At 39.6% G+C, this 27,516-nt stretch overlaps 1 protein-coding gene across 1 annotated transcript in view; it reads right to left on the reverse strand.

Moving 5' to 3' along the window:
• Positions 1 to 258: 258 nt before the first annotated feature.
• Positions 259 to 27,516, reverse strand: part of NTNG1 (netrin G1) — a 357,951-nt gene continuing 330,693 nt past the window's right edge. Inside the window, exon 6 of the mRNA XM_061168444.1 lies at positions 259 to 491. Coding sequence (XP_061024427.1) covers positions 259 to 491 — 233 coding nt within the window. The remainder of the gene's footprint in view (positions 492 to 27,516) is intronic.

A 27,516-nucleotide genomic window follows, 5' to 3' on the forward strand; every position in this document is an offset into this window, starting at 1 on the left:
GGTGGTAAGCTCTGCAGCTGGCAATGTGATTCGCAGTGATAATATCAACAGCTGCCAACTCCTCTGGGAGTCAGAAATTAACAGTCTTGACTCAGGTGTGCTGTCCACGGCTGATAAATATGGCTTAGTTCAGTTAGGCCTTCTTTGTACACTGTGTTTGAGTGGGGGCGTCTGAGGGCGGGCTTCCTATGTGAGCAGCAATCGCCGGGGCTGTGTTCGCTTCCCCAGGGCGCGCCCGTCCGGTGGCTGGCGCGCCGCCTAGAGGCCCAGGGCGCCGGCCGCGCCCAGCAGAGCCGCCAGCAGCGCCAGCAGCGCGCGCGGGCCGCGCGGGGGCGCGCCCTGGCCGGAGTCGGGGCCGCAGCCGCCCGCCTCCTCGCAGCGCCGCTTCTCGCACAGGATGCCCGTGTAGGCGGCGGGGCACAGGCAGCGCACGTTGTTGTGGCACGTCCCTCCGTTCTGGCAGTGCAGGAGCTCGTTGTCGCAGACGTTCGCTGCAGAACGAGGGAGGGGGCGCGGGGAGGAGAAGCAGAATCAATTTAAGTTCATCTGGTACATCATGTTTTCAGCTTAAAAAAAAAAAATTTCTATCGATCTTGTGCTCCCCCCTCCCCTCCGCACACTAAGCATGTGACTCCGATTTCCAAACAAATGTAGTTTGCTGCCTTTGTTTTGATCATATTAATCCTTTTCATATAGATTTTTTTTTTTTTTTTTGCTGCAATCTTGGATATTATCATTGTCCATTTCAGACTATCAAGTACAAAGAAATGTGATACTCCGGGATTGGCAGTATCTTCTCTTCACGGAACTGGGACCTGTTGTGACCTCCAGGGCTGTTCAAGGATAGTGCCTCATACAAGAAAGCAGGGCTTTGGAGCCGGATGAATGGAATTAAAATGCAAAGCAGTACTGCTAGAATGACCAAGAACTTCTAAGGGGTGGGCCATTCTCTTTGCGGGTGATTCCAGCGCTGCATGCAGGAAGTCGGGAGCCTTTCCTGCGGCAAGCAGGAGCAGGGAGGGGTGGGGCAGGGGGCAGGCAGCATGCTCCAGGCAAGGTGGCAGCCAGATTCGAGGAGAGAAAGCTTTTCATGGGAGAAGTGTGAGGAAGAGCAGTGCATTTGTGCCTAATAGCCTATTAGGATATTTATCGCTTTGCAAATATAGCAAGTAGAGTCCAAGGTTACCCTGATTTCCAGGGATAATAATAAATGCAATGGTGAAACCCTGATTATCAAAACTTCACTATGTCCATCAATTAATAAAATCAGTTTGATTAAATAAAGCAAGCAATTTCAGATACTAAAATTCATTCACAGTCCCTGTCATGTAACTTACATCTCTAATAATTTATTTCTTCAAAGATCAAGTTTTTCTTATTATTCCATGTCTCCTATTCCTTTAGATAATCAAGGTTTCACTGATTTAGCAGAATGATAAATAGAACACAGGGAAATGAAAACAACACCAAAGAGGAAAAGAGCTAAGAACACTTCCCAGCAACATTTACCACTTAAGCACTTACTATACAGAACAACTCTGGAATGGGGAGGGGGGGTGGCGCAGAGCAGAAAAAGTAGCTTCTTATAAATTATACCATTCTTCATCTTTAAAAAATGTCATAGTCAGATTTCCCCAATTTAACACACAGGCACACGCATATTCATACTATCAAGTGTAAAGTATTTAAAAAATATAACCCTCTTCTCCCAGTAATAATTCAATAGAGAATATTGCCTTGTCCATTAATCATGTTCAATAGTTATGTCACCTTCAAAAGAAGCTTCTTAAATGTAAACATGCTAATGCTCTATGTGCAAATGAGCTGAGAAAAGATGGTGGTGGATGCTCAAGAGTTAATAAAAATGTGCCCTAAATAGGGCCCTATCTTCCCACCTTCCACAATAATTCCTTGGAGACCTCTATCATAGTTGTATAATGGATTGGTATAATTTTCAAGTGTACCCCAACCTGCTATCTGTAAATGTTAGAAGTGACTTTAAGGCCTACTAAATCCTTCAGGCTCAAAATATTGATATACAAGGTAGTGTTTCAAGGGTTCTAATGATTATGTAAGCTACGTCTCATAGGGTGACTTAGAAACCATAAATATTAGATCCAAATTATAGTATTTTATGAGTCTGGGTTAAAAAAAAAGTCAAGATCTGTAGCTTTGAGGCAAAATCTACAAGAGTAGAGTGGTTAAACTCATGGTCAAAACTGACAAAACCCCACTTTTTTTTTTTTTTGGTTTTTGTTAATTTGGAAAGCATACATAGGGTTTCAGGATTTTGTTTTGCTTACATTTCAGGAAATATCTGTTTAATTGGGGCAACATGGAATAAACAGATCCAAATAACTGTTTCCATTTAAAGTTAAAGATTCTCAGCATTTCTTGTTCCAGGCAGCAGATTGCTGAATGGGATATTTCCTTTCATTTGGGCACTACACATAGGGAAATATTGTTTCCATCAATATTGATAATTGCTTGCCTTGAATAATTGAGAAGAAATCAATAGTTAATTAAATATCACTCCCCGTAAGAAAAAAAAAAAAGCTATTTTTCTTCTTCTTGGACCTGAATGTAAATCAGTTGTTGAACAGAGGTTTCTTTTTTTCAAGAATCTGGTGATTAAGTTAAAATTCAATACCTTTCCTACATTTTAATAATCTACTAGTTGATGTTGATGATTGTGAGAGATTTCATAAATACTCAAGGACCAGATGTAACCCAGGATTAATATTCACATTAATTGGAGTAATATGTTTTCTATAAGTGATAAGGAGAAAAAATGGAACCTGGAATATATTTAATTACTTTAGAATTTACTTTAAGACACATTTCATTTGGTCTCTTGATTGTGCTATTTAGCAAACACAGAGCTTTACCAAATGCACAGATCTCTCTGTTGGAATCACGTGTTAGAAGCACATCTAAACCTAACTCCAAATCTTACCTGCTATTCATAAACTTACCCTCCATCTTCATGTCATTTTAAACCAAATTTGTGGTGCCTAATGAATAAACTAAGTAGTTAACAAATATCATTAAGCTCTTCTTCATCATATAAAACCCTGTACTAAACACCATGAAAAAATAAAAGAAATGGAAAGCATGATCTCTGCTCTTACAAAGTTTAAATCTGGTTGGGAAAATAAAAAATATATATACAAGAAATAATATACTATAAATTTCATTAAAATACTTTTATCAGTTCTGTCCAGCTCGATCAGCATCTGTTGCATGTCAGGTGTGCTGCTAAATCTACTGCTGTATGGTTATAACTCTGTCTGCCCTAAAGGAGTTCACAGTTTTGTGGAAAACAAACAAATGAACATATACAGAAATAATTATGATGCAATATGAAAAAAACTATAACAGAAGCAAACTGCTAGGGGAACTCAAATGCTGGTGTAAGTAATTATCTGGGGGAAGATTTGAGAAGAATATAGAAAGGAGATGGTATTTGAACAATGGCATGCATCAGGCAAATATTGGTAGAAAAACATTGTGGTTGGGGAAACTCTATCAGTAAAGGCAAGAAGATGTGAAAATACTTTGTGCTGACTGTTAAGCATTTGTCACTCAAGTCTAAATCCACCCTTTCTTCTGATGTTGAGGCTGAAACCCTGCAAATTCTCTCCTGGTTTCCACCAACAGGGTGCATTAGAGAGAACAGAGAAGGCAGGAGGAAGGAAGCAGAGATTTCCCTTTCCCAGATTCAGGGCTCTTCCTAAGAGTATTGTCCCAACAATGGCCCCACCTCCCAACAGCAGCAGTTTGTTCTGGGGCTCAGCCTTTTCAGAACCAGTTTCAGTCTCTCAGAGACTGAAAACCCTTAGAGGTTTCTGCACCAACCTGGCAGCATTCCTTCTCTAGAGGTGTGAGTCCCAGCTCCAAGGGGCTCCTGCCTAACATTTCAGGGCTAATAGTAGCAGCCAGGCATTACCTCTCCTAAGAGGCATGGGTCCCACATCTGTGGGGTCTCTCCTCCAAACTGTTAGTTTCTAATAACCCCATCCTCTTTTACTGCTCCCTGCTCACACAATTGATAATTTCTGAGTTATTTCAGTGTCTTCTTCTCATGTCTAAATTCTAAAGCACCTGTTTAACCATTTCCTTTAGTAAATTCTCTCTACTGAAATACGTAGTATGGGTTCACTTTTCTGACTGGAGCCTCAGAGACACATGGAAAATGTTGGTGAATGATGAAGATTCTGTGTAACATGCTACAGAGTTTAGATAATAAGCAATGGGAGGCTGTCAAAGACCTAAGGGCAGGACGGTGATTTAAAGGGGGGAAAAGGTGAGGCTAGACCTGAGAAAGGACAGGCTGGACGCAAGGTGACCAGATACTTCAACAGAATAGGCTTGGTATAGGTTAGAGCTATGGGGAAGAGGAAGGAAGAACATATTTGGAGGCAGGTTATTTGAAATAGGTAAGAGAAAGTCTGAGGTTCCTATTTTTGACATTTGGACACATCATAACGTAATTTATTAAGAAAAGACTGGAGGCAGGGTTTGGTTAGGGAAGAAAATAAACTTTATTTATTTATTTATTTTTGATCTGTTGACTTAGAGGGATCACAGGCTCTTCTGCAGGGGTCTTGTTATTAGTTGGAAAAAACTAGTTAACAGTTCAGGAGGTAGTTCTTCCTGGAGATACAGGTTTGGAACCTGATTTGGAATCACAGGGGTGATGGTGGTCATTGTTACAAATAGTGAAGAGAAAGGAATAGAAGACCTCATCTGCTAGAATATAGATTAAGTTGAAAGGAAAACTGCAAACAGAACCCTGAAGAATATCCTCATTTAAGCCATAGGCAAAGAAAGAAAAACCAGGAATGATGCTGAGAAAAAAAGATCTCAACAAAATGCAGTGATGATATGAGGTTATAAAATTAATCACAAAAGTCTTCCTGCTGTGGTTAGCTGGATCTAGGAATAGACTGGAAGAGTACAAGAGGAAGGGCACTTTGAGCTGGGTAAAGGAAATATGCAAAGTAAGCCCTGCATGCTCTTGATTGAATCTGACAGAAGGGATTTTAGAATAATTAGAAAAAGGATTGGAGGAATTTGAGGAATTAACGTTTAATAGAGGTCTTTGGTTGTCAGTCTAAAGTAGTAGCTTTCAACAGTGGATGATTTTTTCCCCCCACAGGACATCTGACAACATCTGGAGATGTGTTTGGGTGTCACATCTTGGGGGAGGGCATGGTGCTGGCATCTCATGGGTAGAGATGCTACTAAATATCCTTCAATAAACAGGGTCGCCCCCTCTCCCACCCAAACAAAGAATTACTCCTCAATTAATGTTGGTGATAAAATGTTGAAGGTCTGGATCAGGTTATCAGCCACAGCAATGAAGATGGGCAGCTGTCCTTACATACGTTGGGGGAAGGAAAATGAAGACTCCTTAGTGATCAGAGAGAGCAAGCTTTCAGGTGCAGAACCATAGGAATTAAGATGACTGTAGTACTCAAAACGGAAGTATGAGCAGATTATCTTCCTGGGGGAGTTAAATACAGACGATGAACATCTAAAACAGACCACTTAATATTGCTTACAATTAAAGAGAAACCAAAGTCACTCTTGTCATGTAATTTGTTCTGTACCTTGCTCTGATAGAAATCAAAGCTTGTGGAAATTTTAAGAGCTATCTAGACAAGCTCTAGATGAGGAAATTGAAAACATTTAAGGGTAGCTCTAGAACTGCAGGTCTCCAAATTTATAGATTACTGCTTTTCACATAGAAGAGAGCAGTCGGAAGAAATGCAGTTAATGTGTTGCACAGTGTGCAACGCTTTCCATGCTCCTTAAGACAATATAAATAACTTCTGTAGATCCTCCGGTTTTCATTTGTATTGCCCAACTGATCTGTTTTCATATCATACTGGGTGGGGGTCTTGTTGACAACATTAAATTTCATGTCTTCTAGAGTTCCACCACATTCTGGCAGAGCTCCAAAAACAAATCAGCCCATACATAAAATACCAAAAATATCCCAGGTCTAGGTTGGGAATGGCAAATATGTTGTGTATGCTCTCATCTCCTCTTCCTCTATGTAGAAAACATAGCTAATTAATCATGGCATTCTCTTGCACTAACCTTCAGAATTCCTTTCAACACAAGGTTTTGTAATAACGAAGAACCTTTTATATTCTATTATAAATTAATCACCCAAAGGGATGTTGCCTATAAGCTTAAGTGATACATAATGGCCCATCTCTGAGAACCCTGACTCCAAGGTAATGAGCATCAAGCTATTAATAAAATATCTTTATCTCACAGAGAACATCCCCACCAGGCCCACGTGTGAATCGAAGAAGCTAACATATCACCTCTGGAAGCTGACCAGAACCAGAAAATGTTTGACATTACTCTCTCCCCTTTTAGTATAAAAGAAGCCTGAATTCTAAACAGGCAAGATGGTTCTTTGGGGTACAAGTCCACCAATTTTTCAGTCTGCTGGCTTTCTGAATAAAATCTCTTCCTTGTCCCAACAACTCCTGTCGACTCATTGGCTTGTTGTACGGCAAGCAGCATGAGCGTGGACGTGGTGACAGTTTCAGGCGTCGACCACCAGCTGATGGAACTGCCAAGAGGATAACATTTACAAAACCTTGGCGTTAGCTCCCTTTCATCTTGCATATCACTGCAGATTAAAAATCCAAATGGGATTTCTATCCAACAAGCACTTTGCAGTTATCACTTCTTTATTTGGTACCCTTCTGTGTGAATTTGCCTCAAACTGAAAACGCTGACCTTATTTTGTTAAATATTTATGTTAAGCATGTCCTAATTTTTTTTCTTCATTGCTATTGACAAACTAAGAATGTGCTACCTCTATAAATAGTGAAGGTTCATTTTTAAATCTCTCACATAAGACTTGATTTCGTATTGGAAACAAATTGTTATTTGTTAGATACAATTATTAGGGCCTCCTAGGTGGCTAGGTGGTAAAGAATCTGCCTGCCAATGCAGGACACACAAGAGACACAGGTTGGATCCCTGGGTTGGGAAGATCCCCTGAAGGAGGAAATGGCAACCCGCTCCAGTATTCTTGCCTGGAGAATCCTATGGACAGAGGAGCCTGGTGGGCTACAGTCCATAGGGTCGCAGAGTCAGACACGACTAAGCAACTGAGCATGCATGCAGGCACAATTATTATTATGATAAAATATAAATCCTTAGATACAGAAAAAGCTAATACTACTTTGCTAACAGTTTGATTACATTCTAAAGGATCATTTTACTATTGATAGAAATAAATTCATTATGATGTGCCCAATATCACACCATGTAACCTATAATGTTTCAATATTAGGAATGCTTTCAAACCAAGACAATCTTTGGCCCTTGATAGATAAGGTTACAGTATTAATGTTAGACCCAGAGTTGTATGGCTAAAAGATGAAATGTGGAATCGTGATGGAAAGGCTGAAGACAGCAAGGTGTTCTAATAGCTCTGATAAGCAAGCCACCACAGTAGATATTGTATTCTATTACAAGTTAATCACCAAAGGGATGTGCCTATAAGCTTAAGTTATACATAATGGGAACCCTGCCTCCCAGGTAATGAACATGAAGCTTTTAATAAAATATCTTCGTTTGGCTCACAGAAAATATCCCTATCAGGCCCACCTGTGAATGACTACGGGAGGAAGAAACTAATACATAAGCTCCTATATAAACTAGTTGTTACAAGTTTATAAAAATACTCAGAATTTTCACAGTGAAAGAATAGGAACAGACAGCATTTCCTCCCCTCTCTTTCACTTCTTCTTATTTTTCTTTTATCTTGGATCATGAGAGTCACAGGGATGTGACTAAATCATCTGATCCTTTAACTTACTTTCTGTAGGTTTCCTTCTTGTCATCCACTTTTCCCCTTTCTAAACTGCAAAATATCATCAAAATTTGAATGATAAGACTTTGATTCCTTTTTCCTCTATTCATCATTTCTGGAAGGTATGGAAAAGCAGACTGAGAGGGAACCCCAATGTGCAAAGAGGGCACCAGCCAGGACTTAGAATTGCTACTCATTCTATTCTTCATTTCTTTTGTGACTTGAAGGGTCACTTATCCCCATTATGGTCATGATGACCCATTACATTACCAAAGGGAAGTTTCCTTTTTCTGTTTGGGTCTTGTTCAAAGCTATATACATTTAGGTTTGCCCTGTCAGTAAGCTGCTAGGCTTGAGCAATGCTGGGTCTGTATTTATAGACTTGAAAGTTTCTCTTTTTGGCTTTGTCTCCTGCACTTCAAGGAATCAAGGCAATGCGTTACCATGACAGCCTTCCTTGATGGTTTTATTAATAAAGTGACCTCTACCTTCACCACCTGAAACAAGCCTAGGATTGCTGAAGGAAAGATATTCCAAATTGTTTCTGTCCTTTTCAAAGAAACGTTGAAGAGTGAATAACCTCCACCAAACAGGCTAATAACAAAGGCATGTGTGCAACACACAGCTCTGACTGAGGCATTTGAGAGCTTGCAGCAGGGAGATGAAGGGCTGTAATAATAACCCATTTATTCAGGCTTGGTGGCTGTTTTACTAAGTTTTGAGATGTGAGATGTAAAACTGAAACTACAGGTTAGCTCCTGGTGTATAGAAGAAACTCTATAGACTGTTGTCTAATGGCCTTTCGGGGGAACTAGAGGTACATTTTTCCTATCTGGTCTTACTTATGTCTGGCCACGATTGGGGATATGGTTTAGTGATAACAACACTGATTAAGAGTCATAAAACCTGAGTTCTAGTTCTGACTAATCACCACTTTGCAGTAAGGCTTTCAACATTATCATGAAACCACTTAGTGACATCCATCCATCGTCCAACCAGGCACTGTTCCAGATGATGGACACAAGGTGTGAGCCAGATGGACCATGCAGCTGCTTCTGTGGAGCTTACCTTCTAGTGGCAGCTATGAAGTGAGGGAGTTTGAAGTAGGTATTTCTAAAGTCCTTTTGAGCTTTATGAGTTGCATGAATATTTCTCATGGAAAGCCTATCATTTTAAAAGGCAAAAAGTGAGGAATTCCTCCTCTTTTTCATCAGATACATGATGACAGTTGGACTTCTCCAATATTGTGAGCCCCAGTGATGACTTGGGTGACTGTTTGGCTTGATCGGTTTTGTCTGCTTGTGTCCCATGGAAGAGAGATAGTTTTTTTCTTATCACTAAAAGCATGAGGTGGTATGAAGAGAATTAGGTGAAGAACTTGTGACTCAAGTCTGGTCTCTGTGGTTAATGGGCTGTGTGAACTTGGGGAAATCATTTAACCTCTTTGTGCCTCTCTTTCTGCACTTCTAAGGCAAGGATAATAACACTTGTCCTACTCATCGACCTCACAGTCGTTGGAAGCCTCAAGATGAATTATGTGACGGTGCTTTAAAAAATATAAAACCTTAGTATACTTTGTTAATGTTCAATACCTTCCCAGTTTCCCTTAATGCTACAAGCTCAGAGTGGAAGAGTGAGGTGCTTATTTCTGTATCTGCCAGAAGAATGAGTTAATCACTACCTATCCAATTCAAGGTACTTGAAGTGAAAAGGAAGTAGATGTTGTACTCTCTCAAAGACAGCATCTGTATATATCCTCTGAGGGCATGAATCTTGAGACAGCGTGGGGTCAAACATGCAGCTATTGAATATTTTAATTCAACTGTTGTGTACTTGCAAGGTCAGTGTGGACAGGCAGTGCCTGTTTTCTCAAAGGTGACCTGTATATACTTGCATTCAATGCACATCCTCCTGTGCCAATCCGAGGACATAAGGTGTGTTTTCAGAAGAGCAATGGTGATACTGCCCCTTGGCCAATCTTTAGCCTCTGCAATGCTGAAGCGGTATCTGTACAGACTGAAACCTGGGAGCCATCAAGTGGAAACATCCTTGCTTTCCTGCTCTCAGCCTACATGCCTGTCAGCCTTTTTTCATCAGGGACAGTGACGCTGGTGGCATAATCCCTGTGTGACAGCAGCCAGCCCACTTTGTTTCACTGTAATGAGGCCAAGGAGCAGAGCTAAAGGGGCTGTAGCGAACAATGTGGAGCTGTCAGCAAGTGGTCAGACACGTCTGGGTAATCAAGTACAGCAGGTTCTGACATTACAGAGCAACCATTCTATACTTATTCATCTAATATCAAAGCACTGATTATGGGAGTGACACTTGCTCTTGTCCAATCAAAGGAAATGCTACTCAAAACATCATAAGAAAGCCATGTTCATTTGAAAAGGCCTATGTCTGTAGTATATGGTAACTCAGCTAGCATGAATGAGATAACAGATGACTCAAATGTAGGAGCTAGAGGCATTGCCCAAACACCTCCAAGTTTTTAGCTGTTGCAACCTGAAAAAAACAAAAAAACAAAAAACCTTTGCTGATATTGAGATATAATTAATTCACTGAGAATCCCACAAATCAAAGGCTGGTCACCTTTCCTAAAGTGATCATTAATGATGTATTGAAATCCTATTTAGGTCAACATCTCAGACACAGACGCAGGCAAGATGCTCATAAAAATGGTGCTGAGAAATCACAGTTTCTCATCGGGTATCAGAAAATGCACTTGTCTAGTTTAATGAAAATGTGCAAGCTCTACTCTTTTTGCCCAAGGTGAAAGATGGCATTCATTGGGAGGCATAGTCACACACAATGGCAACATACACCAGGGTATAAACCATCATTTCAAAGTACATGACATTATGTCAAAAGAGAAAGTACAAATATTTATCCAGCGTGAACCCCGTAAGTACAGACATGTACCTCTCAAGTACCTTATGTAATATAAACTTAAGAGAATGTGCCAGGACAGATTCTACCAAAATGTAACCAATGTTTATCTCTGGCTGGTAGCAGTGCAACTGATTTTAATAACTTTAATTTTCATCTTTACACATTTTACTCTTTCCAAATTGCCTGGAATAAATATAGAGTCCTTTGAAAATACTGAAAGTGTTAGTCACTTGGTCATGTCCGACTCTTTGTGACCCCATGGACTGTAGCCCACCAGGCTCCTCTGTCCATGGAGATTCTCCAGGCAAGAATACTGGATTGGGTAGCCACTCCCTTCTCCAGGGGAATCTTCCTGACTCAGGGATTAAACCCAGGTCTCCTGCATTGCAGACAGATTCTTTGTCATCTGTTAATAAAAAGAATTGTTACTTGAGAAAATAAAAGTATCTTTTACTAAAATGATAAAGGTAATCTTAATAAATGAATCATGTGACCATATTTTGCCACATTTCAATATTTGTTATTAATATATATTCCTAGTCAAACTACCAATTATCTTAAATGTCTACAAAAATTATCTCACAAAAGGCAAGAGTTCCTACATAATACTATAATTGTAAGAGAGACTTAGACACAAGGATTCCTTGTCTTGCAGAAGGCTGCATAGCTTCAGGTGTGAATGGAACCAGCAGGGTCTCCTGAGCTAAAGGCATCTGTAGCCCAAGGGCCATCTCATGTGAACTAGTGCAGACTAATGGAACATGAGGGGACATTTTTACACTTGAAGATCAAAAACAGTGATGACTTTAATCGAATCTCCCACCACCTTTCAAGTAGAGGGGCTCATGGTCAGATTTAACCTAAAGAAAATGTATTTCATGCTGCTTGAACTTGTGAGAAACTCATATCTGCTATATTTGTACATGTCTGCACCACATATATGACCTGTTCATTGTGGCTGTATCACAAATATTCAGCCTTGTCTCTGGCAGAAATAAATGCCAAATAAATATTTATTAAGCAAGTAAACAGAAGTTGTCTTTTATTGCCTGCCTTCTGATGGTGAATACAAACATATTATTAGTAGACTGATATCAATATAGTTGGATAGATAGTAAGGATATCCACTTACTAGATAGATAGGTTGGATAGTGGGAAGAAGAAGAAGGAACATTTCCTTGATGGTCTTATTTTAGTTTCCACAGAGTGGGAGGTAAAGCTTCTGCTGAGCATTAGGCAGAGTAGAGCTGGGGTTAACTCATGCTCTAGAGTTAAGGGAAGGGGGAGACATTTTGCAGGGAATGGGAAGAAGTTAACCAAGAATATGTAGAAAAATTGCTGGTCAGCTTTGACATTCCAGCTCAGCTTGTATGTCATGATTTGTCAGGGCTTCTCATACGTGAATCCATAATGGAAAGCATTAGCTAGAAGAGAATGGTGATTAGTTTTGGGTTTCTTCCTTTAATGATACAATATATGTCTTGGGAAGGGTGGGAGAGAGGGGAAGAAGCAAGGGTAGGCAGATGAGTTAAGAGATTAGAAGCACTCCTTTCATTTTTCATTAGTCAAAACACATTACCTCTCATTATAATTTTGGCATTGTGGGTAATATGAAGGCAAAGAAATATGACAAGGATGGAACTTAGTGACATGTTTCTTTTCATCAGAAGGTGATTAGTTAAGTTTGGAACACAGGCTAAAGGAAAATCCAGATGGAGCTGTTCTATGTGGGACTGGGGTGGAGGTGAGAGACCATCATAGCATATAGAAATATGCAAGAACAAAGACTTGGTGTTCCTTGAGAATTATAAGACAATCCATATAGCCCCATTCAGAGCTGAAGGCAGATCTATAAGACATTTCACATTCTGAGTAGGAAGGAAGAGCTGTACTACAGGCTTTTGATTTTCGGCATTAAGAAATTCAAGTATCTGTGGCTGAAAGGAGATAATTGTGTCATTAATTCACATGCATGATTTTTTTTTTTTTGAGACAGAATTTCAATGCCTTTGAACACTTTGTAAAGCTAAAATATAATCTGAGTTTCCTGTTTGTCGAGCTATAGCCAAATGTCTCCTTAGAGACTTAATTTTTCCTATATATACTTGGCAGGAGTGTTCTAAATATGGTCTAAGCCCTCTTAGGATTTTTAAACAGCAGGGATATTTAAGTATGAAAAATAGCTACTAAAATCACACAGCAGTAACTTTTCTTAATGATTTTTTTTCCCCCTGGGAATCACTATAATTCACTTTTGTCTTCTGTGGCCTTGCTGTCACCATAATCACCTCCTGACAATGTCAAACCAAGTCTTGGGAGGTGATATTATAATGTCAGGATGAAACAAAGCCATTTTCCTGTTAATGCCAATGTCAAAGCAAAATGAATTGATGTCGATAAATTCAAGGTGAAGAAAGCAACATTATGGAATCAAGAGAATGTGCAAAATGATGACATGAGTCATCTAGGGATACTGGAACCAAACAAAAATGACTGCTAATTTTCAAAAATGTACTCGCTATTGCACTGGGGACCAGGCATTTAAGTGATCTAAAATATATTAGTGAGGTTAGGAAAGGACAAAGGGGTTACAATTATGGACAAGTCATAAGCATACCTTTTCAATAAAGTCGCACCTCACATTGCAACTTACATCATCTTCCCCCATTGATAATTTCTTGAGACACTCAAAATTTGAACTGTAAAATCTAGCCCTTAATTGTGTACAGTGGTGGTGTCCAGAAGTCTGGGTTCAAATACTGACATCACCACTCGTGGCTCTCCAATCTGATTTTTTTTTTAATTCTATTTTTTTAATCTGTAACAGAGGCCATTTCACAGGGCTGTTATGAGCACGAGAGATCATTCAACACAATTATTAAGTGCTTTTTAAGTGCCAGTCACTGCTCAAAGTCCTACAACAAGAAGACAAACCAGAAGAGCCACAGAAATAGGGTTTATTTTTATAGGTTCATGTATTTGCATCTCATTAGATAATGTAACTTCACAAAGTGGATGTTGTTGTGTCCTCTAGTTCACTTTCATCATTAATAATTCCTAGCTTCTTTGGTGCTTAAATACTCATTGATTTGAAAAATATAATCTTTCACTCCTCTTGCTTCTTACATGAAAAAATAATTGCAATTTATTTTGTTTTCTTTAATGAAGAGGAAAACAGACAAAAATTCTTATTAAAGAAAGTGTTTATATAAAGACAGGGATGCGAGACCAGCTCATGAGTAACATTAAGTAATTTTAGGCAACACAACTTTTACTTAAACTAAACTTCAAACATGAAGAATTAGAAAGAGGTACTCAGAGTCTTTTCTCAACATCCAAAAGAATCCTTTCATAGTTGCTTAAGAAAAAGGTGCAGGAATGAGAATAAATCCATATAGTAGATGATCTGAAGAGGAAATGAAGCCATTGCAAGTATGCAGAAGGGCGTTTTACGACTTTCCCTAAGAAGAGCAAGGCTGTTATATCTCAGGAGAGAAGAGAGCTGGTTAGACAGAAATCAAGAGGCTAGCAAGCAATGTGTAGAAGCTATGCCTTCTGGGGCTCTCAGATCCAGCAGCAGGAAGAAAAAAAATTATAAATTGGTTTAGATACAACTGGGAGGCTGTGAACATTATTTAAACTACAGTGAAAAGATCTTAGTGCTTCTCTTTGAAGCAGACTAAGGCATACCAAGGTTAGATGAAGCAGGGATGAATAAGATTTGGGTGGGCTGGTTAAAGAGAAATCATACAACATGCTTTGAAAATATCTTATTCTAACACATTTCACTTTCTTCATCTCTGATTCTTCTCTTTGAATATATGTAATTTTATATAATAAAGGCTCAGATGGTTAAGTGTCTGCCTGCAATGTAGAAGACCTGGGTTCGATTCCCCAGGTCAGGAAGATCCCCTGAAGAAGGAAATGTCAATCCACTCCAGTAATCTTGCCTGGAAAATACTATGGACAGAGGAGCCTGGTAGGCTACAGTCCATGGGTTCACAAAGAGTCGGACATGACTGAGTGACTTCACTTCACATTTTAAAGAGTTATTACAGAATATAAGCTCTGTGAAGATAAGAATTTTGACTTATCCAAATCCTTTTTTTGATTTTGTGCATGCCTCAAAGATTGTCTAGTATCCAATATCTATTGAGTATGAGTATTTTTACGTGAGTGAACAAGTGAATTTTACAGAAAAAAACTCACATATTCCATACTCATTATTCTATTTCTTCTTCTAGAATACTTTCCCATGGTGTTTATTCTCTGTCCCCTAAATCAAATTGCATAGAAGGGCTATGGCCAGATTGAGTTCTCACTCACAATCTTCTGTGGCTGCTGAATGGATAATTCTGAAGTCAGGACCCCCCACAATGTGAGGAGATCAGAATCTCCCCATTGTCTGCTTTCACTCCCCACTGTGAACTTTCTACTCCTGGCTAATCTATTCACTATCTTTTCTCGCAGTCATGTACGGATCTGAGAGTTGGAACATAAAGCAGGCTGAGCACCAAAGAACTGATGGTTTCCAACTGTGATGCTCGAGAAGACACTTGAGAGTCCCTTGGACAGCAAAGAGATCAAAGCAGTCAATTCTAAAGGAAATCAACCCTGAACATTCATTGGAAGGACTGATGCTAAAGCTGATGCTCCAATATTATGGCCACCTGATATGAAGAGCCGACTCACTGGAAAAGACTTTGATGCTGGGAAAGATTGAGGGTAGGAGAAGGGGATGACAGAGGACCAGATTGCTGGATGGCATCACCCACTCAACAGACATGAGTTTGAGCAAACTCTGGGAAATAGTGAAGAACAGGGAAGCTTGGCATGCTGCAGTCCACAGGGTCGTAAAAAGTCCAACATGACTTAGCGACTGAACAACAACAATCTGAAATATATACACAAAATTATTAATAAAATAAAATTATAATTAAGAGGATAGACACTTGTACATGTTATCTTGCAGAATATTTTCACTCACCTGGCAGGAGTTATTATTATTACTATTTCCACTTTACAGGAAACCTGTGCATCTTACCCAAGTTTCGCTAGTGGCCAAGTGGAGAGGCAGGACTAGAACTTAGACTACTCTGACTCCATAGCACTATCAGTCCCTGGTATCCTCCTGTCCTTCTGTTGTATGCTGGCCTCTGAGTTGGTGCATCTGCTCCTGGCCTGTCCTTCCCAAAACTCCCCACGTATCTCTAAGTGTCCAGCTCATGAACAATACCCACCATAGTTTCTCTGACTGTTCCAGCCTTCAGACACCAGTCCTGCTTTTCAAACCTTACAGCTGATGATGTAGATCTAGCTATGGACATAGATATAAAGGTAAACATAATTTGGATGGCCTGGATCTAAATCTCTATTCCACCAAATACTAGTTGGGTGACTCCATGCAAATCCCTTGACCTATGTTTGCTTCATTTATGTAATGGAGATAATTTAATACATGATATCCATGTCATAGGACTATGTTGATGAAATAAATTAAGTAAAACATATAAGGCAACTGCAACAATGCCTGACATAAAATCCTTCAGTAAATGTTAAGTTTTATTTGACTCTTCAAAACCTACAGCAAACACTCCTTTTCATGTGAATTTCATGTCTCCTCAACTAAAGCATAAGTGGTGTGAGGGCAGGGCGATTTTTGTCTTGTGCTTCCTTTCACTGTCTGCACTTAGCAACATCACGCTTTGTGCGGAGCAAGTGGGAAGCCTGTATACATTACTTCCCGAGGGTAGTAGACATCGCTTTGTGCACTCAGCCAGCTTTCATCTTTGTATTCTAAGCATCTGTGCTATTTTCTGGTACATAAGAGGAAATTCTCCATGATGTTTCTTCCAGCGATGTCTGCATTCCTGAGATCATGTGCTAAGTCACTTTAGCCGTCTCCAACTCTTTGCAACCGCATGAACCATAGCCCGCCAGGCTCTTCTGTCCACAGGATTTTCTAGGCAAGAATACTGGAGTGGGTTGCCATTTCCTCCGCCAGGGGATCTTCCCCACCCAGGAATCGAACATGTGTCTCTTAATCTCCTACATTGGCAGGTGGGTTCTTTACCACTAGTGCCACCTGGGAAGCCCTGAGATCACATAAGAGTTAAATCAGTCCTGAGAATAGAACGGAAACAAATCTGAGTTTCATTACTAACTTCAAGTAATGGCTTCAGAAAAGTCCTTAGCTTAGCTTCTAATACCTTTTGTTTCTGTTTCTTTTGTCATGGAGAGAAGGAGAGCAGCAGGGAAAGAGGACCCAGGAGGACAAGGAGGGAAATTACAGAGTTGGGTTGATTGGGAGAGAAATGCCCACAGAAACCTATCTAGAGATGCAGTGCCTTCTGAGGGTGTCTCCGGCTGTTTTGGAGGTTAGAAACTGTTAGTTGCTCAGTCGTGTCCGACTCTTTGCGACCCCACAGACTGTAGCCCAGCAGGTTCCTCTGTCCATGGGATTCTTTAGGCAAGAATACTGGAGTGGGTTATCATCCCCTTCTCCAGGGGATCTTCCCGACTCAAGAGATGGAACCCAGGTCTACTGCATTGCAGGTAGAGGGATGGTATTTAAAATTTAAACTCTTCAAGATCTTAAGCTGAAAGTTCTTATTGGATTTAGCTTCTGTCCCGGCTGTTTCACTCCAAGGATCGGAAGGAAGACTGACTCCTGCATGCTCCCCATAAAAAAGCACAGAAGGTTGAACAGGCCAACCCACAAATCCCCATTCAGATTTGTCCTAAGGCCAAAGCTAAGACACTGATTCAAACAAACATGCTTCTTGTCACTGGCTGTGCTGCTTGGTATGCTGTGTGATCCCACATGGATCATCTTATCTGGTTTTACCTTCCAGAGTTCTGATTGCTTTATTTCATGTAGGCTTCTGATTAATCTGAAGTTCTGTGCTTTCATTCACCCCTCTTTCCCCTGGACTCCTGTTACCTATCACTGATATGTTAGATCTTCCATCTGTGTCCAGTCACTGATTTCTATGCAGTGCTTGCTTTTTACATGAGGTGCTCCTCCCAAGTCAGCCTATGAGGATCTGTTTCAGATACATCTCCAGCCTGTTCACTCAGGCAATTCCTTTGTGCCAATGATGTTTCTGGTTATAGATTTTTATGCCTCTTAAATCAACCTACAGTGTTTAAATGCTCTAGTCAAAAGGCAAGCCTATGTCTGGCCCAGCTTTAACTAGACTAAGCAGGGTGGTATATTCACAGACTGCAAAGAAAGAAAAGATTCAACAAGTTTTTAGAGTATGTAAAGAGGATGACTCTGCTTATGTTAAGGAGAAGGGAAGAAACATAATTCATAGGATGTTGAGCTGAAGGCAAGCAGTTACTTCAAACTTGAATATTGAAACCATTACCTTGTTGCCACTAATTGCTTTCATATTTCCAAAATAATGGTTAGAAGCCTCTTTTTTATAGTCTAAGAAGGAAGTACATAATTTCAAAGTAACCCCAAATCTCCTAAATCCATCAAAATGGAAATATATCTAAAAATGAATACATGGCATTTTTACTGTATTGTGAGCATTAGGCAATTTTCAAGATTACGGATGATGTGAAGAATGAATAAGTCCTACGATTTAATGAACATATATGGAAATGACTCCTACGAACAGAACTAGGCCCTCAAATAGACCAGGTAGCAAACTGCTTGGAAAAAACCTTGCAAAACACACGTACATTTTAGTTCTTGACAATTTTCTAACAAGAACACTTAGACTTTCTTTCTACAGAACACTCAACTACCTAAAAATATTTTAATTAATATTATGGATTATTAATTTCTGTTTTAAATTCATCCATTTTATTTTTGGAAAATAAGTGTAAAAAAGCAAAAAAATGATGGGACCAATGAACTGAAATTGTGAATTATTTTTCCCAGCATTATATAACTAATGTGATGAAAGTTTAGGCAAAAATTCAGTCAGTAATGATAAAACTGCAAAATTACCTTGCAAAATTAAAAGGTAAATGAATTGGTATGACCAAGTGATAACCTACGTGAGATACATTTATTTTCCAATGCTAGCGTCAGTAGATTCCTAACTGTATTGCCAAGAGCAATACTGTGAGAATAATGGAAAAAAGATTGAAGAACCATATGAAAAAAGTAAAGGATATGTAGTGATTTCCAGTCATTAGTTTATTTCCTAAGAATTCGTGTTGATGATGGGTACTTGCCTCATGACATCAAAATGTATGATAAATACATGCTAACTAGTTTGGGACAAGGAATCTAGTTTGGGACAATCTTAACTGGGAACCAGTGAAGGCACAAATGAAGACTTGAACTGGCAGCAGAAAACCAATGGAGAACCTCACTTCCTGGCTTGTTTGATGATGGATCTGAGAGAACTAGAACTAGCTTGGTATAGCTGGTCTCTCACCCACTCTTTCTGAGGAATAGCATAGGCTGTGAAGTCATGCACAGCTGGGTCAAATCTTGGCTCCTCGCATTATTAGTTATAGGGCCCTGGCAGGGCGAGTGACCTCATCAGACCTCAGCTTCTACATCCGTGAAATGGGTACATGGCAGGGTACTTTTGAAGATGAAAACAGATACTGCATATAAATGGTAACTATTTTGATTATAGAGCAGTCTAAATGAGGTATAATTGTTTATGAATCCTTCTTCCTGTTTGGTAACTGAAGAGAATTGTGTCAGTATATGTGTTATTTTTTTAAGGGGAGAGGTTTCAGTTAAGCCAAATTAATAATACTGAAAGCTAACACTTACTCACTGAGCACTTAGCTTGTACCGGCATTATTCTAAATACTTTCCATGAATTGATTTATTTAATCCTCTTCATAATCTTACAAGGTAGGTACTCTCATTTCAACAGTTTTACAGAAAAAGACACTTCCTCCTTGGAAGGAAAGCTATGACCAACCTAGACAGCATATTAAAAAGCAGAGACATTACTTTGCTGACAAAGGTCCATCTAGTCAAAGCTATGGTTTTCCCAGTAGTCATGGATGGATGTGAGAGTTGGACTATAAAGAAAGTTGAGCACCAAAGAATTGATGCTTTTGAACTGTGGTGTTGGAGAAGACTCTTGAGAGTCCCCTAGACTGCAAGGAGATCAAACCAGTCCATCCTAAGGGAAATCAGTCCTGAATACTCATTGGAAGGACTGATGCTGCCGCTGAAGCTCCAATACTTTGGCCACCTGATGCAAAGAACTGACTTATTGGAAAAGGCCCTGATGCTGGGAGGGATTGGGGGCAGCAGGAGAAGGAGACGACAGAGGATGAGGTGGTTGGAGGTCATCACTGTCATCACACTCAATGTGAGTTTGAGCAAGCTCCAGGAGTTGGTGATGGATAGGGAAGCCTTCTGTGCTGCAGTCCATTGGGTCGCAAAGAGTCAGACATGACTGAGCAACTGAACTGAACTGAGATAATATGTTTAAGGTCACACAAGTTGTGGGAGGTAAAACCTGGGCTCCCACCCAGTCTTGCGGTCTTAGTCCCCTTGTCATTCTCTCTGATTGCTATGCCCATATGCTGGAATGCTGTGACTACTACTACTTTTTGTCTTTTTGTTTCCTTCTCTACAGAACAGAATCAAGTACTAATCCATTATAGGGTATCCATGTGGTGAGAGCAAGAGAAAGCAGAAGGAGCACATCTCTGTTGCAGATGCCTCAAAATTTAGATTTAAAGTTAAGTTTTGCAACAAAGGCAGGCACAGACTACAACAGGCTCTTAATCCAACATTTTCATTACAGGCTTTGTTCCCAACCTAGTCCAAGCCACTAACACCTCTCATGTGGACTGCTGGAGTCTTGTTAGTCACCTTTTAGCCCTTCCTCCCTGACCTCTTCTACAATCTATTGTCTACACAGTACCAGAATTATTATTTTAAAGTTTAAACAGCCATATAATTCCACTCTCCTGCTTAAAGTCCACTGCATTTAGAATAAATCCACACTTGTTCTGGCCATCAGGGACCTGTGGTCTAGTGCCTGTCTATCTTCTTCTTCCACCTCATCTCAGGCCACCTCCCTATCACTCACTGTATTCCGGTCACACTTGCTTCTTTCCGTTCTCTCAATCGCCCAAGCTCCTTTCTGCCTTCTGGCTTTCTCAGGAAGTATTTCCTATGTCCAGAATACTCTTTCTCCAGAACTTTCCATGGTGGGCTCTTCCTTGATACTCAGGTTTCAACCAAAGTGTTACCTTCTCAGAAAAGCGTTGGCTGACTACAAGTTTCAAGTGGTGTCCGCCTACCCGGTGTTTATTTCTTTACTTGTTTCCCATCTGCCTCCTTCCAGCTCACGAGCTCTTGAGAGCAGGATCTATGTTTGTCTTCTTATCACCATATTCTCAGTACCTAGAACAGCACCTGGCACAGAATTCATGCTCAGTACACATCATTAAATAAACTGCAGGCTTCTATGGCTTGTTTTACCCAGTGTCTTTCCTTTATGGGCCTAAAAATAGGGAAGGGATAACGGATTTTGTGGAAGCTATCTTGGATAGGATGGATTTTAATTGCTTTTCTACCCTGGGATTAGATAAACTCTTCTGACCTTCTGGGCTTTAAGTCATGATGATAACTAGAGAATACAATTAGAACCCCAGTGCACTGGCTTCCAGACCCTCCAGAGTTAAATATCACAGAATGTGTCTCAGCAGTGTCGTCTCATGCAGCTTGCTCCAGGGGAATATTATGCACTTGGCAATCCAGCAGAAAATTCCCCTCAGAGAAAGGATCATTCCTCATGATGGATGGACAATTTCTAGCATTGGTTTCCACAGCTAGGCTACCTCCTAATATCTGGTTTGGTATAACAGTGAAAGCTGAAGGATGTACTGCTGTCAAAAAAAAAAAAAAAAAAAAAGGAACCTATCAAATAATTACAGCTATTATTTCAACAGAACTGCCTTTTTCCCTGGCAGTGCAGCTAAGATGCTAGCAATATAAATATTCATAAGAAGCCAATGTTAAACCATGGGCCATAGAAGAAATAATTTCATATCCTAAACAGAAACTACTGGATTCCTTTGTGAGATTTAATTGCCAGGGTTATTCCAAATTCTAAACATCTGTCCTGCCAGATAAAATATTATCAGCTCACTTCTGTCTGAGTGAAAGGGCAGAGGAATGATGTCATCGTGAAAAAGGCCAATAATGGCCTGAGAGTGTGCTCCCTCTGAACCATCAGCATGACCCTGTGTCCCTGTGTGACGGCACAACTGAGTTGTGTGGCAAAAGGCATGATGTGAGTGTTGTGATGAGAACCAGGAATCTGCAACTCTGAGATGGGTATTAGCCTGCACATACTAACTGTGCTAAGAAGTGTTGTTAGCAGAGCAAACTGTTTTCTACTCTCCATGTTCTACAGAAAAGGCAAGAACAGAGACAGAAATCAGATAAGATGAGCCACAGTTGTACTTTAACTCATCAATTCTTTTGTACTCCCTCAGTGTACATCTGGCTGGTTGGGGAGGAAGGGTACTGATTTGTAATTTAAAATCTCCCAGTGGTAAACCCACAAGCAAATAACTTGCTCTGGAAGTACCTGGTTGGCTACATCTGAAAATGCTGCTGTGGACGCATCTCTTCAACATTCCAAAACCCTGTGTTGGAACAGCTCCTTTGTGCCAGATTCTAGGTTAAAGCGCTTCCTTCCGAAGGTGTTTTAACAAACTCTCCCCTGCTGGCTTCCTGTTAGCATCACTGCATAATGGATTTTGTCAGGAGAAGCTAGTGGGGATGCTAAAGCCTACCCCTACCTGTAAGGAATCATTAATCTTTACTGTGAATGGTTTTGAAAGACTTGACTGAATAGAAATAACCTCAAATTGAAAATACATTTTTTTTTCTCTTGGCAACTTACTTTCTACTCCTGCCTTGCTCCCACTCTCTCCTTTCCCTTCCTTCTTGTAGGCTGACATCTATATATACTGGCAAGGGTATTTTCAAAGACTCTCTAACAGAAATGAATGTAGAGAATGGGATCTTCAGAAAGTATGTATTCTATTTTGAGGCTGAATGAATAGCATAACCTGAAGCTAGTGGCCTCTGTGTTAGAAAACAAAATACAACACCACAGAACCTAGGTTTTACAAAGAATAAAGGAATAAAGTTACCCTAGGTTTAAGACTCAAACCAAAGTAACACAATTTCTTTCTCTCTCTTCTTGAACAAAATATTTTTAGAAGTCTTTTCAAAGTTGCCAAGCAAAAAGCAAGGAACTGCTCTAACTTTTTTCTCTTTGATACACTTCAGGTGATAGTGTGAACTGATGCTATATAATAATGTAATAATATTAATAACATTTTTCAGAGGTAGAAGAGTTTAATAAAGAGAAATTTAAAAATATGCATTGAAAATGATTTTAAAACTTCATTCATCCAACTTTCCAAACTGTTTTAATGCTTTCTGAGATTGTATGAAGTATGACAAAATTAGGCAAAAATTAAATTATATTTTTTACTGGGGGGGATAACACTTCCAATTTAAAAACAAAGTTTACATCCAATAAATAGGATTCCATTTATAGATGAACTATAGTAACCGGAATGATAAATTTAGACAGGTTTTGTCAAGAAAAAAATATTATGCAAAGGTCTGTCATATAGAAAATGGTAACTATAGTGATGGTCAAGTGAAAGTCGCTCAGTTGTGTCCGACTCTTTGTGACCAGGAATTCTCCAGGCCAGAATACTGCAGGGGGTAACTGTTCCCTTCTCCGAGGATCTTCCCAACCCACGGATCAAACCCAGGTCTCCCACATTGCAGATAGATTCTTTACCAGCTGAGCCACAGGGGAAGCTTAAGAATATTGGAGTGGGTAGCCTATCCCTTCTCCAGCAGATCTTTCTGACCCAGGAATCCAACCCAGTTGTATTTGTTACCAAATGAGCTATCAGGGAAGCCCATAGTGATGATAATAGTAAGATACCACATGCTTTTTGCCTTTTTTCCCTGAGTTGTTTAGCTTCAAAAGGCCATCAGGCTATTTTTCAGTGACTGTTTCATGAGGACTGTTAACATGTGAATTAACTGAATTTGTAGGTCTTTATAAAGAGGAAGCTGTAGACACTGCTCATTTCTGCCCATGTCACAAATGATACCTATTTTTTAGTTTTAAGCCAGATGGTCAATGAAAGCAGTGACCTCAGTAATAACCAGTGTAATTACCTACTTTATTTTCACTAAAATTGAACTTCATTGAAAATAATTTTGTCTCTCAGTTTATTTATGGTGAAAAGTGCTTTTCACCTTTTGAACTCTAAGACTACTGGGCTGAATATAATGGCTAGAGATCTCCTTTAATCATCTCTAATGGCTTCAGAGTAGGCTGAAGTTAAATTTAAAATGATATAGAGTTCTTTTGCTTCCCCAGATTGGCAGTTCCTAATTTTAGAAGATTGCCACTGGAGTGGTTTAACAGTGGAACTAATGTGTCATCCCCATTAATCTGAATAATAGATTGAAAGTAAGGGGATTTTGAACTAGCTTTTTATTGTACTATGTGTTTTAATATTTGACATTAGACATATGGTGAATAACATTCCCAAACTTTTCGATGAGAACATGTCAGAATTGAATTTATTTGCACTTGGGCTATTAGAACAAATTAGATCAACTTTTAATGGGAAGCCAAGGCTTTCCCTCGAATATAGTAAATAAAAACATACCATCCCGAGGATGTGTCCATTTTCTAATATCACTAACTAAGGAGTCTGGGATATGTAAATGAAAAAAAGTTTTTAGGCAAAACTTCCTCACACTACTCATTACACAAAAGTCAAGAAATTAATGTTCTGCTTCTTAGATATCATGGCTAAGTATTAGGTTCATAATTTTCTAATACTTTAGGAGGCGAACACATCCTCACGCTATGAACTCATAAGTCTACTGATATGAATAATTTATTCTGGGAGCTTATGTATGATTCAAACTGTAATATTTATAAAGAATGTTGCAATTTTCTCATTACAAAAAATCTTAATTAAAATAAGTTATTGTTAGATAACCCCCCAACAAAGTATCCATTTGACTCTTCAAACATTACATGACTATCTGATGGACACATGCATGTTATAATTAAGCAAAATATTAACTAATACTCTCAAATTCTCCCATAATCGAGTATAACACATTCATTGTAACCATGTTGGATGAGAGCTTGTGTCTATGTATAGCTTCAGCACTGAGCAGAGTGACATGCACATGGGTACATGTGGAAGATGCAAATGGAATTCAAATGCCTTGCTTTCAGATCTTTCCAAATGTATGTTGGAATGTTTCAGTTAAAGTATTAGACTGGGAATTTGGTACCAAAACCCCCAGAAATTCATCCTGGAAACTAAGCCAAACGATAGGTATACTATGGTATTTCCTTCCAACATGAATATATTGCCTGCTGGTCTTTATTTGTCCCCATGAATGTTTTTCCTGATGAAGGAAAACAGACTGGAACAATTCTTTGTGTATACATCTAATTTACATATAATTTCTTACTAAAACAACTTAGAGGAGAGGCCTCCAACAAAGTACTTTTCCTCTCTGAGATTATTTCTTCGTCTGTAAAATGGGCATGGTAATATTTACTTCAAAGAGTTATTGTCAGGACTAAATCATATGACCCAAATAATAATGTGTGTGTGGGGGGGGGGTGAGGGGGGAATGAAGGCTGTCAGAGAGTATGGGCTTCCAGTTATAGGATAGAAAGGCTATGGGAATTAATGTATAGCATGTGACTATGGTCTAGTCAAGGCTATGGTTTTCCCAGTAGTCATGTGACTTAGCATGCACACACCCATGGTTAAAATGACAATGTATATTTGAAAGTGGTTGGGAAAGTAGTGGATCATGGGATCTTTTATCGCAAGGAAAAATGTGTAACTGTGTGATATTATGGATATTAATAACTAGACACTGTGGTAATCATTTTGAAGTATATACATATATAAAATCATTGTGTAGTACACCTTGGACAAATATGTTGCATGTCAATTATAAAACTGAGGAATAAGGTTTTTAAAAAAACAATGCAAAAAGGATGGTGTTAGCCACATGAGTCTGAGGTTTCAGGTTTGCATTTTCTTTAAATAATACAATTTAGACGTGCCTATAATTAGATTCATAATGGAAAAAAAAGGAAGCCACTTCCTAAATGTGTGGATGGTACTGTATGTATAATTTTTGCAGAATAATTATTAATTAATCTATACATTGAGTTACATGACACAATGCTCCGAATGTGTAATTCCATGGACTTAAGCCCTAGCCCTCCAGTACAGTCTTATGGAGACTAGTTTCATGATGGTCTGATAGCTAACGGCACGTCAAAACAAACATGTCATCCAACTGGGGATTAAAGTCTTGCATCATGTTATGTAAGCAAGAGCACTGCAATATGTAGCCAGACAGAAATATTTGCTGACCAATATAAAACAAAATGGAACCTCTAACCCTTGGTTATATGGTCCCCTGGTTGGTACCAGGTAACTGAATCTATTCAGAAACAAAGAGTTGGGTGAAGAAGAGTGTGTTACCAGCAGCCACTTCAAAGGCTTTCTAAGATTCAGCAAGAAGTCCAAGTAAAGAAGTCCCTTTGTGTCTCCACTTGCTTCTGGTGGGAGCCCTCAGACCGCTCTGTCTGATTCACTTGACTGAGAATGAAAATGTAATACCAGGGTTTCCAGGATTACATGATGACCTATATACAACAGACTCCAAAATAAGTCTGGATGAGAGAGAACTTGCTTGTGCCCAAATCCCACTCCGTCTCTTAAAGTTTGAAAGCAGGGATGTCTGTTTGATTTCCAAGGAGGTTTCATTTTTGTTAGACTCAACTGTTTACAGTCAAGTTAATCTTTGGCTTATCAGACCAGCCCATGGAGGGCATCAAGGCTTCCTGTGGGTCACATTATTGACCTTCTACTTATTGTAGGCAGATCTATTCACCATACTTAAAGCCTAAAGTGATTCAAAGGTGTCTTCCACTGGTCTATTTCATCTCCTTGTCTTTCATTGCTCATCCTCCCCTTTCCACAAGATGGTTTTCACTTTCTAAGATAAAATGACCTGTCTCCCAGGAGAATGAGTCACTGTGTGATGGCTTGGGGAATATTCTTATTCCTTCTAGAAACAGATGCATCTTGCCGAACCTCACTGGGGACTATTCTGTGACACTTCTCCATGTTTTTAAAGATCTTGTTTATAGTATTTATAGCCACTCCATGGAGCCATCTCCACTCCTCCCTATCCACTCTTCCTAAGGGATGACAAGCCAAGGACACAAGAGCTGAGACAGTGTGTCTGCCACCAGCAGCTAATGATCTGATGATGAAGAGAATTCTTGCCATTTCTTGTCTCCAGGGCAACAGAGGGAGCCTGACCGTATAGCACTGACATGACATCAGGAAAGTTGCTACCACAACAAAGGCTTGTCCACATATTGTTCTTGCCATATTGTCACCTCATGTCACAGGAATGGCTGCGATGCAAAAGCCATCACTTTCCATTTCACCAGATTGCTGCCCAGCAGAGTCACTTTGTAGCTGCCTTGCCTGGCTGAGACTATTGGACCCTCAGAGTGAATCAGGCATTTATTACTTTTCACAAGCACTAACACAGCTGGTGAAGAACAAGCCTGCTGCTTGAGAGAAGATGGGCACCTTCCTATTTCCAGCATCCAAAAGTGTGATCCGAAGGGGCTAGGCTAATGGAGACTACTGGTAATAATGACTTTTTACTGCTTCTAAAAATCATCATGCAAGTGTCTGATGTTCAGCAT

Source organism: Dama dama, chromosome 20 (genome assembly GCF_033118175.1).
Source record: "Dama dama isolate Ldn47 chromosome 20, ASM3311817v1, whole genome shotgun sequence".
NCBI lineage: Eukaryota > Metazoa > Chordata > Mammalia > Artiodactyla > Cervidae > Dama > Dama dama.